At 36.8% G+C, this 15013-nt stretch overlaps 1 protein-coding gene across 1 annotated transcript in view; it reads left to right on the top strand.

Annotated features, from left to right (window-relative positions):
• The window catches only part of RALYL (RALY RNA binding protein like), a gene marked incomplete at its 3' end in the record, with an annotated part of 289268 nt that overhangs the window by 197685 nt on the left and 76570 nt on the right, over positions 1 to 15013 (top strand). Inside the window, exon 2 of the mRNA XM_084230548.1 lies at positions 4837 to 4912. Within this exon, the coding sequence (XP_084086674.1) occupies positions 4837 to 4912 (76 nt within the window). The remainder of the gene's footprint in view (positions 1 to 4836; positions 4913 to 15013) is intronic.

The following is a 15013-nucleotide window of genomic DNA, read 5'->3' as shown; positions in this document are numbered from 1 at the left end:
TGGCTGAATTGTTTAAACTTTTATTTAAAACCTGGGGGAAGAAAAAAAAATCCCAAGAATAAAGATGTTACTTTTAAGTAATTTCTTTAGAAAATATTTCTTTTAATTTTTGCAGTCTAAAAATTAGCATTGATAATGTGAAGTCCCTACTACATTATAAACTAGACCTCACTTCAATAGTCAGTTTCTCTAGAAAAATGACAGATTCCAGCAGGGTTTATTAGGGGTAGCTACACAGCAAATACCCATTTACTGTAGCCATGTAAATAGTGCATTATTTAACAGTATTCACATGAGGATGTTTCAAATTGAATATATGGCAAAGAAGTCAATGTACAAGCTTTTCTTCTAAATATTTCAGGGAGTCTCATAAACCAGTGTTCTGGAGAAGATCTATTTGCTGGATATAGTTTTCTTTTAATAATTTTATATTGAAGTAACATTGTATTGCAACATTTCATAGTAAATTTCAACTTTTACCAATGACATTAATGTGCTATACACATATTGATGTTCACGGATGAGCATCTGAAGTTTATGTAATATAACACAGTGTCACTTCAATTTAAAAAAAAAAATTCAGGTGTGCATCATTATAAGTCAACATCTATATTTATTACATTAAGTTCACTAACTTAAGTTACACTAAGTCCAATTCTATCCATCTAATTTCAGCTACCCTCTTATCTAGTTTTACCTAGTTTATCTAGCCTCTTTCCCCTTTTATTCTTATAACAACTTGTTTGGCCTTATAAAAGTGTACTTTTGTTTTATTATTTCTTTCATTTGTTTTGCTACTTGTATATGCTGTCCAAAACTTACTGCACACACACACACACATACACACACACGCACCTGAGTTAAATACAGCTGAATATTTCCTTTTTTTCTGGAATCCTATTCTTTAATATGCATTGCAAATATCCAAGAAAGGAATATATTGCAGAATTTTATTGAACTTATTTTACCATATATGTTTGGCAGCATGCTTATTAACATCTTCTAAGATATTATTCAGATAAATACAACTTTAAGAAATGTGTTGGCAATGTATATTTAGCAAGATACACTACTTCCCAATGTAGATTTAGCAAGGATACACTTTCCAGTCTGTATTAGCACCCACTGTATAACTATATTGTGTAGGATGCTGAAGGGCATAAGAAATTGGATGTAATTATTTAGAAATTCAAAGTCCAGGAGCATAATTGCTCAATAATCAATGCAGTTGGAACAAAGTAATAAAGTAAAATAGGGGTGCAAAGAGGGGAAACTTGCAACTACTTCGGTGTAGAATTCCAATTACCTTCATCAAGTGTCAAAAGCATGAATGTTGGCACTACATCTACAGTAGGGAGCTTATTAGAATTGGTCAAATAAGCATGTTTACATGTGTTAGATATCACTCTGGAGGATGATGCTTTGGAATGGTACCTGCCTTCATTTGCCTCATCTCATTTACCTAAAGTCAGAACAGCCTCAGCTCATTGACTTACTTCAGTTGGGTAACTTTATAGTTATTTCTGTCATGGAATGTTGACTTTGCTTACTTAGTTTAAAAATAAAGAAGAAAATTGATTAAATTTTTAGAACACAATCTAGTTTTAAGTAACTTACTGTGAAAAGACAACAGTAGGCCAAAAGGATAGTTTTAAATTGATTGAATCTGAAGCTTTATGTTAGAAGGTCAATCAGTAAAGTTTTTTCCTCATATTTTTCATACTAACTTAAAATTGATAGGGGGTCTTTTTTTGTAATTTAGTTGGTTGATAACTTAAGAGGCTCATAATGTCATATGATGAAATGCAAGTAAATGCCCCCACCCATCCCAGTGGAATTTCATTGTCTCCAGTCACCTCCTGGCCGTAGTAAAGCATTAGTTCCCATGGGCATTTTACTATGGCTGGAAGGGAATCAGGGGTTTCTCCACAAAGGTGTGATGTGCAATACATCCAAACAGAAACTCGACGACAGACTTCTTTTTAAAGGTGCTTACATAATATTACCAACTCTCTCCGTAAGAAGTGATTCTAATAGTCAGATAATAGAGTTCATTAGTTCGGTATGCAGTTATCGCTTCAGATATTCCTGTGTAACAAGTAGGAATTTAACCAGGATTTTTTTAGTCTGCACCAAAATAATTTGATGAGAACTGTTAAGTATTAGCATTTTGTGCGGCTATTTTTGCAAACTCAGGAATTTAAGAAATAATCCAAAGTATTTGACCTTTTTTGTATGGTGTGGAGATCCAATTTCATATTCATCTTTATGGGTAACTAGTTGTTCCATTCTCCTTTACTTACTTATTCTCCTTTACTCAGCAATGCCAGCTCTATCATTATGCAGGTATCCACATACATGTGTGTCAATTTGGAGGCTCCTAATTGTCCTCCATTGGCTTATTTTTGCATCTCTCCATGTACCAGAACTCTAACTGCTATAGCTTTTTCAAAGCTTCTATTGGTGTCTGCCTCCTACAGAGTTTCTTATTATCCTTTGGAAATTTTGTGTGTGTTTTAACATGTTAAATGGTTTGAGTTTTAGTGCCATCCCCTAAGTACATACTTATTTGCTACTGAAAATTGAAATTGTACATCAAAAATTTGGAACAAGTCAAATTTTGAAAATCAGAAAATTTAGTTAAGCACTTTGTCTTAATTATGCTCTAGCCAAATCATCCAGTTGTGTTTTTTCATTTTTACAATCCCCCTAAACAAATTACTTTGCTGCAAATTCGTGTTGGTCTTTGTCTTACAAACTTCAAGATTATAAAGTACACAGGCAAAATTTATTAGTACTTTTTTGAGCCAAATACAGAGGATGTATAAGTATATTGAAGCCACATAGGTAGGTTCTTTGTAAGTTACTAGAATCGAGATAGAAAAGAGGGCCTCCCCCGTGGCGCAGCGGTTGAGCGCTGGGTTGTGAAGCTGCCCGCAGCCTCTGCAGCACAGGTTCGATCCCCGGCTGCTCCCTGTCCACCGGACGAGGGTCCCACATGGCGGCCAGATGCTTGGGCCTCCCCGGTGGTGCAGCGGGTTGAGCGCCACGTTGTGAAGCTGTCCACAGCCTCTGCAGCACAGGTTCGATTCCCCGACGGCCAGGGAGAAACCCACATGGCATAGCAAACGTCTCCTGCCTCACCCACTGCTCCCCTCAGTGTCTTCAGTTCTGCTCCCTGCTCTGTCTCTGGTGAATTCTCTCACCCTCCTGCACCTCTGGTCTGTACCCCAGTTCTTGTATAAATAAATAAATCTTTAAAAAAAATTAAGAAAAAGAAAAGAGATGCTAGAAAAAAGACATCACAGAACTTAGAGTTGATAAAAATACTGCATATAGTACATCATAGCACAGAGTAGCTTAACCAGTCTGGTGCATAATGGTCCTAAAGTTACTATCAAGAAAGAACAGCACAAGGTGTATGGCTAAATCAATTCCATGTCAAATTACTCTGTAATAATGATAGCTACATTGAAATTTTTTTAATTATTTTTTTAACCTTCATTTCCTTCTGTCATATTCTTTTTAAGGCAGAAAAAAATCATTTAACGTATTGGTGTCTAATTTTTACCATCCTTTCCCTCAATTATCCTTTGGAATGTTTAACTTAAATAAATGTATGGGTATCTCTATTACATCCTATTACTTCCTAAATCTTCACCACTCATCTTCACCACTCACCACTACACATATTTTTAAGATTTAGATGGTTCAGTTGTATGCATACACTGTTTAGTAATATAATTAAGCATCTTCTTGTCTCATCCTGCAAAGTTTATCATATTTTTAGTTCATGAGGCCAAAGAATGTGCCCTCATCTCCTTCTGACCACATCAGAATTTGATAACTTCACACTCCAGTCACTGGGCGCATTTTATTCCCTTAATAAACCTGGTACACTTCACAATTTCTTTTCACATAGATAGAAAAGATACTACCATGGAAATTTAATAATTCCTCTCATGATCAAACCTCTAATCCAAGTAAATGTCTTTGCAAACTGAGACACTCCTTACAAAAAATCCAAATCAAAAGGATGTCTGTGCAAGCCAGTTTCTCTCTCTCTCTCTCTCTCTCTCTCTCTGCCTCTGTCTCTCCCCCCTCCCGCCCTCTCTGCTCTCTTCCTTTCTCCCCTCTCCCTTTTCTCCCCTCTCTCTGGTCTTTCTATCTCTATATCTCCACTTTAGAAAGGATTCCTGATTTCGCATATCTTGTTCAACATTTTCTTTTTTTTTTTTTAAAGAGATGCTGGCTTTATTTATTTATTTTTTTTTAATTTTAAGATTTATTTATTTATTTATACAAGCACTGGGTACAGTCAGAAGCGCGGGAGGGTGAGAGAATTCACCAGTGCCAGAGTGGGGTGCAGAACAGGTAGACTGACTTAGTACACTGCTGAGGGGAGCAGTGGGTGGCAGGAGAGATCTGCGCGCCAAGTGGGACCCTCACCAGTGGCCGGGGATCGAACCGGCGCTGCAGAGGCTGTGGGCAGCTTCACAACCCAGCGCTCAACCGCTGCGCCACCGGGGAGGCCCTCAACATTATCTTTTTTCATGAACTTAAGAATTTCTATTTTGTTGTTTATTTCTCTTATTTCTTATGTTTGCTACTTATTGTCTATCTCTCCCAGTCAAATGTAAATTCAACAAGGACTGTATCTAATCTGTATTGTATATAATGTATCTCAACTGGTTCCTGAGCAAATCTGCTCAATAAATACCTATTGAATTAGTGAATGGCATATAACATTTGCATAGGAAACTGACAAAAACAGATACTCCATGATGTACTTTTCTCAAATCGTTAAATCAGTATTTTGTTATTTTATGCTTTCAGACATCAACATGGCAGGAGAACCCAAACCATACAGACCAAAACCTGGAAACAAGAGGCCCCTTTCCGCACTTTATAGGTAAGTGAACAAGCACTGCTTTACTATATGTAGTGGTGAAAATTTATTATAACTTTATAAAAGAAAATATAACCTATGAAGCATCAAGTCAGTTAAAGAACATCTTTACTGGCATATACAAAGTACAACAAAATACTAGTAGACAGCATATAAAAATATCACACAAAATTGTTAGGGATCTTGGATGCTTAACCTTCTTATCTGTCCTCAAACCCTTCCACAAGATATTCCTCTAAGAAAACTCAAAAACATCTCTCACAACTACCTGAAAGAATAGAGTTCAGTATTTTTGACTCTTACTGTCATGCACTCTAGGTGTTTTGTATATGTTGCTTGATCTAATTTAATTTTCACAATTCTGCAGTGTAGATGTTGCCATTATCATCTTACAGATCACAAAATTGATATGCAACTTTTTCTTAGCGATTTTCCTAGGTTGCACCACTGGTAAATGATGCCATCAGGATTCAAATTCATGTTTTTGATGTCACACTTTGAATTCTCCCATTTTATTAAACATTTTTTTATTATAAGGTACATGCTCCTTCCACCCCCGTTTCTCTAAAACAACAAATACAGTCCTTCTCTTCTCCAGGGAGACATATCTGATTCCTTTCATCTTTCCCAATATACCTGGATTAGAGTCAATTTAACATTCTGGTTTTTTTCTCTCTACCTACCCCAATTTATCAGTGTCCATACCTATAATCTCAATACCAAGTAAATAGAGTAAATTCTATTTAGCATCTTTATGATTCAGTATATACTTCAATTAGGTTAAAAATAAATGCATTGCTGTGGAGAGAATATAAGAATAAACTCAAGGAACTTTTGATTCTTTAAAAATAGACACTTAGGGGGAAAAATCATATCCTGTTCTTAAACCATATATCTCACTACATATAGTTTTGCCACTGGTTTTCATACTATAGTGCTGACTTTGCATCTATCTGTGTTAAATTCTTTTTTGTTAGACTTAGCCAATTGTTCCAGGCTATTGAGATCTCCTATCATCCAATTTATTTGGTTCTCTCCCAGATACTTATCACTCCATCAGTGTCCATATCCAAAAAGTTAATGTAAGTGTTGAGCAAGACACGCTTTTTCTTTGAAATCATTTGGGTAAAGGAGAATTAAATTATACATATTAAACTTTATTATGTTCTATTCAATATTTATATATAAGTGTATATGTGTGAGTACTCAAAGATAGCTTGAACTGTTTCCTGATCTTTGTTCTAAGAAAGCAGTCATATCTCCTTTCAGTCACTCATAGCCTCATTTTCCAAACTATCAAAGATGAGAGGTGGCACTAAATGAGTGCCCAGGTTCTGCTCATACCTAAAACCTCTACTGTGTGACATTCAGCTATCTTAAAAGATATATCTGGAAATATATCTTAATGGTCCTTAATATCCTGTCTTTGTGAACTTATTTAACTTTAATTTTTTTTAATTTTATGTAAAAATGGAAACCTATTGGACTTAACAAGTACAAATGATCAGTAATAAGGCAGTATTGATGGTAAAGGTCAGAGATGAAGTCACCAAGAAAAGGCAAATGATACCTCCTGTCCCTGTTTGAGGTGAACGCATTGTTTGTAAAACTGAGAAATGCAAATTAGTTTTGATTTGATCCATTTTTTTAAGTGTTTGTGTAGAGATGCAGCTAATACAGAACATCCAAAAGTCATTTTCAATTATTAACAAAACAAGCTGGCAGTGGATTATTTTTCTCATCAATGAGTTACCACTGTCTATGCAATGATGTTAATTTTCATATTTTCCCTGTTCTTGGAATGTTTTGATTTTCTTATGAGAATAGAAGCTTATGACAAGAAGCAAATGCTTTTTCTGTTATTTCTCTATTACTGTTCTCTTGAATTGATTCAAAAGAATTAGAAGCAGAAGTTCATTTAAATCTGATATATTGCATACAAATCACATTAGTCAGAAAGTGTGTATTTATCATATTTTCATCTGTTTGCACAAGCAAAGGCTGGAACTGAATGAAATTACAAAAATGAGAACAAAAGGCACAAAAGGGAGGAACATGCAGCTGAGAAAGCCTTTTATACAGACTTTCTCATTTTTATCTAAGCTTAACAATAATAATACCTTACTTTTATGTAGACAGACTATATTTTCCTGGTCATTATTCATCTGCTCACCACACAACTCCACAAAGGTTGGTTTTCTATGTCTTGCTTTATAGATGAGAAAACTAACTTTCCATGACAATAAAGAATTTGCCTGAAGCAAGATAACAAAATTAGGAACTGAATTCTGCTTTTCAGCCTTCAGGTCTGGTGATGTTGCCACTAGATCTCAGCTCTCCTTATTTACCCTCCTGCTACCGTCTAAGCAATACAGATCAGAAAAAGGAGAGATCCCAGCCCACCAAAATCAATCATGTCCATGAACACCATGCCAGCAGGTGGTAAAAGAAAGACCATATACTACATAAGAACCTGTTTGTGTTACCATAGTGTTCAAGTTCATAGATTTGAAGTTCAAGTTCTTTATTGGTTGGGTAATTTTCCTAGTAGTGTTGCAGAAATAAATTCTACTTTTTATCCAGGCAGAGGAAGAACAAGCGGTACTTTAGGAATGGCGAGGTCAGGAAAAGCTTTATTACTCATGCATGAGGTCCCAGACCAGGGTAGCCCCGTAAGGTCTGAGCACCTGTTTAAAGACCAAGAGTTCCTTTTATACACAACTGTGTCCATATCTGTTACATTGATAACATCGTTTTTCAGCAGGCACAACCATTTGTGGCAAAGTCCCCAGACAAGGGGGCAAGGCAAGGAGGGAAAGATGCAGGCATTTGGGGATGGCCTTGGAGAGACAGAACAGTTTGGCCAGCTGCCCGACCTTGTAGATAAGAATGCTGAGGTCCTGACCATAAATCTGGAAAGGGAGGGCCTCCCCGGTGGTGCAGCAGGTTGAGCGCCACACTGTGAAGATGTCCGCAGCCTCTGCAGTGCGGGTTCAATCCCAGCCGGCTGGGTGAGAATCCCACATGGCGCGGCAGACCTCTCCTGTCTTGTCCACTGCTCCCCTCAGCAGTATATTTCGGTCAGTCTGCCTGTTCTGTTCCCCACTCTGTCTCTAGTGAATCCTCTCACCCTCCCGCATCTCTGGCCTGTACCCCAGCTCTGTATAAAAAATAAATAAATAATTTTTTTTATAAAAGTAAGGGAAGGAGCTGTAAGTAAGCAAATTTGTTGATTATGCCTTGCCTGCGTTGGAGTGTTCATTGCACCTGGGCTGCAAGTTCTGCTGGAATCTTTATTATATTCATTTGCTCAATAATATATTTTCGCTTTAGTAGGATGAAATTGTATTACCTCAATGTAGGAATATGCTAGCAACTTAAACAGAGGTGATTTCTACTTTTCTGTTATTTGCATCTTTGAATCTACTTCCTTATCTGTAAAATGAAAAACTGAAATAATTTTGTTCATTCACACAAGGCATATTTTGTTATGTGTCTACATGGTCGAGGTATTATGGAAGCTGCTCTTCTAGGCAAATGACAGAAAATGTCAAGATTGTGGGGCTAACAGAGAATAATGAAATAAAAGTAAATTATTTTATGGTACAGGTAATCTCTGATTTAACTTCATGCTCTGAAAACTACTGTGTGTCTATATCTATTTATTCTGATATAAGTGATCTGCTGTCAGACTATCTTCTTTGACTATGTCCACCGTATTGACATCATCAACCAGAGTAGTATTTACATGGAATATCTACTGAGACATAATTTTATTTTATTACTTCCTTTAATAGGGTTTTCAATTTAGCCAATCTTCACTAAACATCTGTCATGTTCTAAGTAAACATGATATACATAGAAGACACAACTTTTAAAAAAACAGTGAATCTTCAAATATTTACTATTTTACAGATGAGCTAGATGTAGATGTACATATAAGTATGATACATCGATAATGTATAATACAGTTCTATAAGAAGATAAATGAGAGTTACTGATTCTTCCTAGGGGAAGGGAGAGTGGAAAGTCTGGATGATACTTTAGCCAACTTCTGAACAAGCAGGAATTCACAAGCAGGCGAAAGTAAGAGGAACTTTCCAGGCAAAGAAAACATGTGCAGAGATAAAAATCAGAGACACGGAGATAAAGAACATCTTAGGGTGAAAGCCAGGATAGTCTACTTAGTGGAGAACAGGTCACTGGGACGTTTATGGTGGTCCAGACTCCCCACATTGTACTTCTCAGAATTAGGAAATTTTGCTTTTATTTTACAGGGAACATGGAGCCATTTGAATATAGTGTATTACAAATGGGGTAAAAGGAAACAGTGAATCACAGACATGGGCAAAATTTCTAGGGTAAGCAACTGGGGATGTAATCATACGATTCTGGTGGAAGAAATAGGAAAGAAATGATAATCAGCAGACTCAGGTACAGAGTTGGGGGAAGGAAGCAAAAAGAAATTATTTCAACCTTGAACATGAATTCATAAAGACAGGCAATTCATTAAAATAGTTCTTAAAGTAAAAATCCCTCCCATTAGAGACTATTTGTAAATGAAACATAATTAATCATTTGTGAACATTCCATAAATATTGGATGTGGTCATAATGGCAAATAGCAAATTCATTCTTTAAGGAGAAAAATTGCTACTTGTAATAATGTACCATGTGTCTCTGGTACTCTAAAATAGTGATCCCACCCCCCCAGGAAGTACATTTCCCAATATGTCAAGTTCATATTAATGCTTAGTAATTGTTAAATGAGAATAATTGTTTACTTCTGCTTATAAAGCAGACAGACCTTTCCTCTGATGAGAGTAAAGCCAACAACCAGAGAATAAAAATACCATTTATCAGAGCTGGACAACTCCAGGTTTCCATTCTCTAGAGGCAACCCTCCCAGTCACAGTGAGCACAGCTCAGTAAGACATGTCAAACCTGCAGGTTTATCCCACTCATTTCATAGCTATTGCTAGGTGTCATTCCCGATAAAAGTTTGTGGCTGTCAGATAGATACCTTTCCTATCAGTAGTATCTTTCCCATCCCACAGAGATGACCATGAAGATCAAGATTATCAGGACATGGTACTTAAATTTGTCACAGGATAACCTATAGCTACTAGTGTTACCATTTTTAGATCACCACCATGGGTGGTAATAGCTGTCAATGTGGTTTATATTGTGTAAACTTCAGTCACCTGGCAGCAAGATAGCGCTGTGATTTGCTTACTACTGGACATGCCTGAGTTCTATTATCATCCTTCATGGTAACTCTGACACATCTTGGGAAAAGGGGGACCCTCAAATGATTCCAAATGTCCCCTAGAACCTTGACAATAGTAACAAAAGCCATGGAAGCTAATTTCAGCTAATGTTAAATAGCAAAAATCAATTTGAAGGAAAAGCTTCTTATGCATCTCCACTTCACTGACTTGCTCTGTTTGATGAAAAATGTTTGCCAATTAACTATTGATTATTTTATTTATTTTCTGTCTCCTCTTATAATGTCGAGGATGATGCACATTAACTTTTAGAAGCTTAACACTCCAGTGTCATTGAACTCCTTTAACACTTGCAAAAGCTTCCATTTCACTTACTTAGTCAGATAAGCTCACTGAGAAAGTCACCTAGGAATGGACTCTGTGGTTTTTAAGTAAGTATTAAGAGGAGAGAGAAACAGATGCCAGCCCCTGTAGTATATACTGCCCTGAAATGGACATGAGCTTAAGCACTGACAAGCCTACAAGGTTTACTCTTAAAGTGTTCGTTGCAGGACCTGTGAACAAATATAGTCTTTTTGCTCCTAATCCAGTCTTTCCTAGGCAACCAAATTACTGGCACGGAAATATCCATGGAGACAAAAGGGACATTCCCCAAAAGAAAAAGACAAAAAAAGCTGTCCACTTCTAAAATTCAGAATTGAATATCCATACATCTAGATATGTGAGAATATGTGCTTTGTAATTCACACTCCCCAAGCAAACATGAAATACTGTTGAACCAGAAAATGTCCCAAACATTCACTCAGAGGCTGGTTTAAATTTGTGCAAATGTTTTATAGGAGTGTTTTCAGTTGAAAGAATGTTAGGCCTGTCTCCTAAAATCAGTGTAGCATTAACTGTGGCTTGGACATGAGCTCTTGTTCTTCTCATTCTTTGGCTGTATAAAGGAAGAAATAAAAGTTTCCTGAAAGATAATATATTTCAAGAGCCTAGAACTGTTTGAACTGCTCTACAAATTTTACTTAATCTCATTATTATGATTATTCAAAGGGAAAGGTCTATAATAAAGTACTCTAGAAGATTATTTTAATGAGCCTTAAGCTATGATCATGTTACTAATATTCACACAGTCAACTAAACAGGTTATCATTTCTTACAACTACTTAAAGTGGAGAAATTTTTTAACACAAAAATCACATTTAACTCTAGTGTCCTCATATTTCAACACTAAGCACAAATGTAATTTATAAAACTTTCAATTTAAAATGTTTAAAGAAATGTTGACACAATACCCACTAAAATAGTTCTGCTTCAGGCATTTCTTTGCTAGGTGAAAGACTGGCCCATTTAGTCTTCTGCTGTGTTTTCAATGCATAAATATCTATACACTGAATATCTTCCTGTGTATGGAAAGAACATTGCTAAGTTAGAGAGACTAGATGGTATCATTCTTTCATGTAGAGTATCCATCTTTAAGACTTTTTGAAAAAGTTTTATTTGTTTGATTCAAGGAAACTTATGGTACTATCCAAAGACATAAAACTATGCCACCAATTTAAAAGAGAAGAAATTAGTAGAATTTAGGGGTAAGGTGGGCAGGTATGATCCGGCAGGGTCATTTTAGAATCATCTATTCAGAGAAAGTAAACTTATCTGGGAGAAGAAACTATTCTTTCCCTAACTCTATCCTCTGAGATAAACTTATTACATATGAAGTAATCTAAACAGCATAGCAGATACCACCGTAAGTAGCATATGAGCACACATATACATGCAAATTTTAAACTAATGGAATTTTTCTTTTCAAATCTCTATAAAAGCTGATATATATTTCATTTATTTATTTTTTTAAAAAATTTATTTATTTATTCATACAAGCACTGGGTACAGTCAGTAGCGCAGGAGGGTGAGAGAATTCACCAGAGCCTGAGGGGAGAGCAGAGCAGGCAGAATGACGAAGTACATTGCTGAGGAGAGCAGTGGGCAGCAGGAGAGGTCTGCGGGCCTTGTGGGACCCTCGCAGGCTGCCGGGGATCCAACTGGCACTGCAGAGGCTGCGGGCAGCTTCACAATCCAGCGCTCAACTGCTGCGCCACCAGGGAGGCCCTATTTCATTTATTTTTATTGCTTGGTGGAATCAAATGACAGGGGCTCATTTTAATTTAAGAATTTTATGTTGCAAATGAAACAGATACTACATAGTTTGCACTTTAATATCTTTTGAAATATCTCCTCTTCTGGCCAAACTTCCACTTACACATCAAGATCACCCGGTCCTAAAAAGATGGCAGTGGTGGGCCTCCCCTGGTGGCGCAGCGCCGCGCTGTGAAGCTGTCTGCAACCTTTGCAGCGCCGGTTCGATCCCAGCCGGCCGGCGAGGGTCCCACATGACAGGGCAGATCTCTCCTGTCTCACCCGCTGCTCCCCTCAGCAGTGTATTTCGTCAGTCTGCCTGTTCTGTTCTGTTCCCTACTCTGTCTCTGGTGACTCCTCTCACCCTACCGTGCATCTGTCCTGTACCCTGGTTCTTCTATAAAATAAATAAATAAATCTTTAAAAAAAAAAAAAAAAAGTGGCAGTGGTCATTAAAAGGAGCTCTGGCTAGAAGTTAGGAAATCAGCAGTCACATCAAGTATCTTCCACTATTTGTCAGTACCAACTGACTATAAGCAATACAACCTCTTTCAAGCTCATCTTTCTCAGAGAGACATGAAGAGATAAGGTTACACCATTTCTTAGTTTATGTCCCTTAGACATGAAGGGATCAGGTTACACCACTTCTAGCATGCTGCAATTCTGTTATTTACTTTCAAGTCCAGAGACTGATATAACATGTATTTGCTTCATTATCAAGAGTATTTCTTTTTCTCTTCAAAGTATATCCAGTAGGTTAAAATATTCATCTCTTTTGCCTAAGTCATTCCATTGCTGAAAGTATATCGAAGAAAATAATCCTAATTATTTTTGAAATATAAGAAAATATGGAATTATACCCAAAATATTCTTTGCAATTTTACTTTTGTGAGTCATCTGTTCCAACCAAAATATTAAGCAGTTAAGCAGTAATGAGTATGGCACATCCATTAGGGGGAATGTTCCCCAAGTGTTCATGATGACACAGGAAAGATTGAGGATTTGATTAGAGGCAAAGAAAAGCAAAAATATATAAACAGTTTATATAACAGCATGGAATTATATAAACAGCATGTATTATATGAATAAGTAACCCAAACTATTCAACAAATGAAACATATACAGAGGGGAAAAAATGAAGACCAAAATATGACTGTAACTGTCTTTGGACAGTGAGAACTCAGATGACTTTTTTCTTACAACCTTAATACATAATGAAAATTTCCTTTAATGAGAATTTTACAACTAAAAGAGAGAGAGATTTAAAACTAGATTTTTCTTGGTGATAGCTGATAAACATCACATAAAAGCAATCCAGAGGGGAAACAATGAGGATTTCTTGTGCTTGGTTGTTATGCAAAACCATTTCAACAGATAAAGCCCTTCATCTTTAAAACTAGCCTCCTTTAGTCACCATGGTTATTAGAAAAGTTAATTTTCTAAAAGGGCAACTTCATTAACATTAGTCTCACAGTTCAGTGCAGGCCAACAATCCTATGTAGAAAAGCAGTTACTGCCAGGGCTAACTACTGCGAGTGGGCTGTCAGTCAGTGCCACCCCAGGCTTAGAAGTTCAGCTGCAGAGAGGAGTGTTAAGTGCAAGGTGCATGGGGGAGAGCAGCTGAAGTCATCCAGTCTTCAAAAAACGAAAAAGTCAAAATTTATGAGCCCTTTAGTGATGCAATAAAATAAATAAATCAGGAATGCAAGGTGATGGCAGTTCTGACTACAGATTAGTGAGCCAGTAATAAGACAGTGGTGCCTGTCTGGCAGTAAATGTCCCTCATTGTATTTAAAGTTGCAATTCAGTCAGTTTCCTGCTGTTGGTGTTTTGAGAGGACATTGTATATTTGAGATACAAATAGTAACAGAAGAGTGTTGAATACAGTCAAGGTTATAGTCTTAGTATGCAGAGCATGGGCCATGGCAGAAAAAGAGGGCATAGGTTCTGTGTTCTTACCTCCTAGCAAAGAAAATCCATCAATGCAGGACAACGAAGGGTAATGAGTCTGAGACTATGAATGTACCAGATTGTACTTTTAAGAAAGTGATATGGCAACCATTTGCTGAGTTTGAAAAGGAAATAGAGGATGACCCACAAAATACAGATAATCATGTGCGAAATAGCATTTTTAGTTGGATTGCTTAGCAACAGTTATGGATACTTTAAGCCCTATTCTTACTAAAACTATCCACAGCATCAGGGTAGCAATGCTATTGTGATAGTGTGATAATTCTAGAAGAATTTAAGCAGAATTCTAACTATTGGGTTATTGGAAAAGTCATGATGCATTTTGGCTTGAAAAACATAGAAAAAATACATCATGCCTTTTCTGACAACCCAATAATTTCTTGATTTACCGAAAATTGTCCTTTTTAAATATACTGATAATCACAAATCTCATCTTAAAAGGATTGAGAAGAGAAACATTATATGACTAGTATTTTAAAATAGGACCAGACAACGCTCATTGTAGTTGAACCAGGCAAGGTTTTATTATTAGAGAAACTCATACATGGGATAGCTAATGAGGGAAAGGAGAATATAGCCTGGCTCCCTGAAGGGAGTTAGGAGGAGATTTTTAAAGGGTAAGTCCACAAGGTGGGGAAGAGAAGAGCAGCATTATAGCTCGTTCTGGGTTGGGCCACACACAGGCATGCACAGACAGGTTACATTCCAACTGTCCACATGGGCTCTCAACCTGCTGTCTCCAGGAAATTGTGAGATACTCATTAGTTAGGATC

The sequence above is a fragment of the Talpa europaea genome (genome assembly GCF_964194135.1).
Source record: "Talpa europaea genome assembly, chromosome: 3".
Classification (NCBI taxonomy): Eukaryota; Metazoa; Chordata; class Mammalia; order Eulipotyphla; family Talpidae; genus Talpa; species Talpa europaea.
The sequence above is the reverse complement of the archived record's forward strand: the minus strand, read 5'-3'. Positions and strand labels throughout refer to the sequence as shown.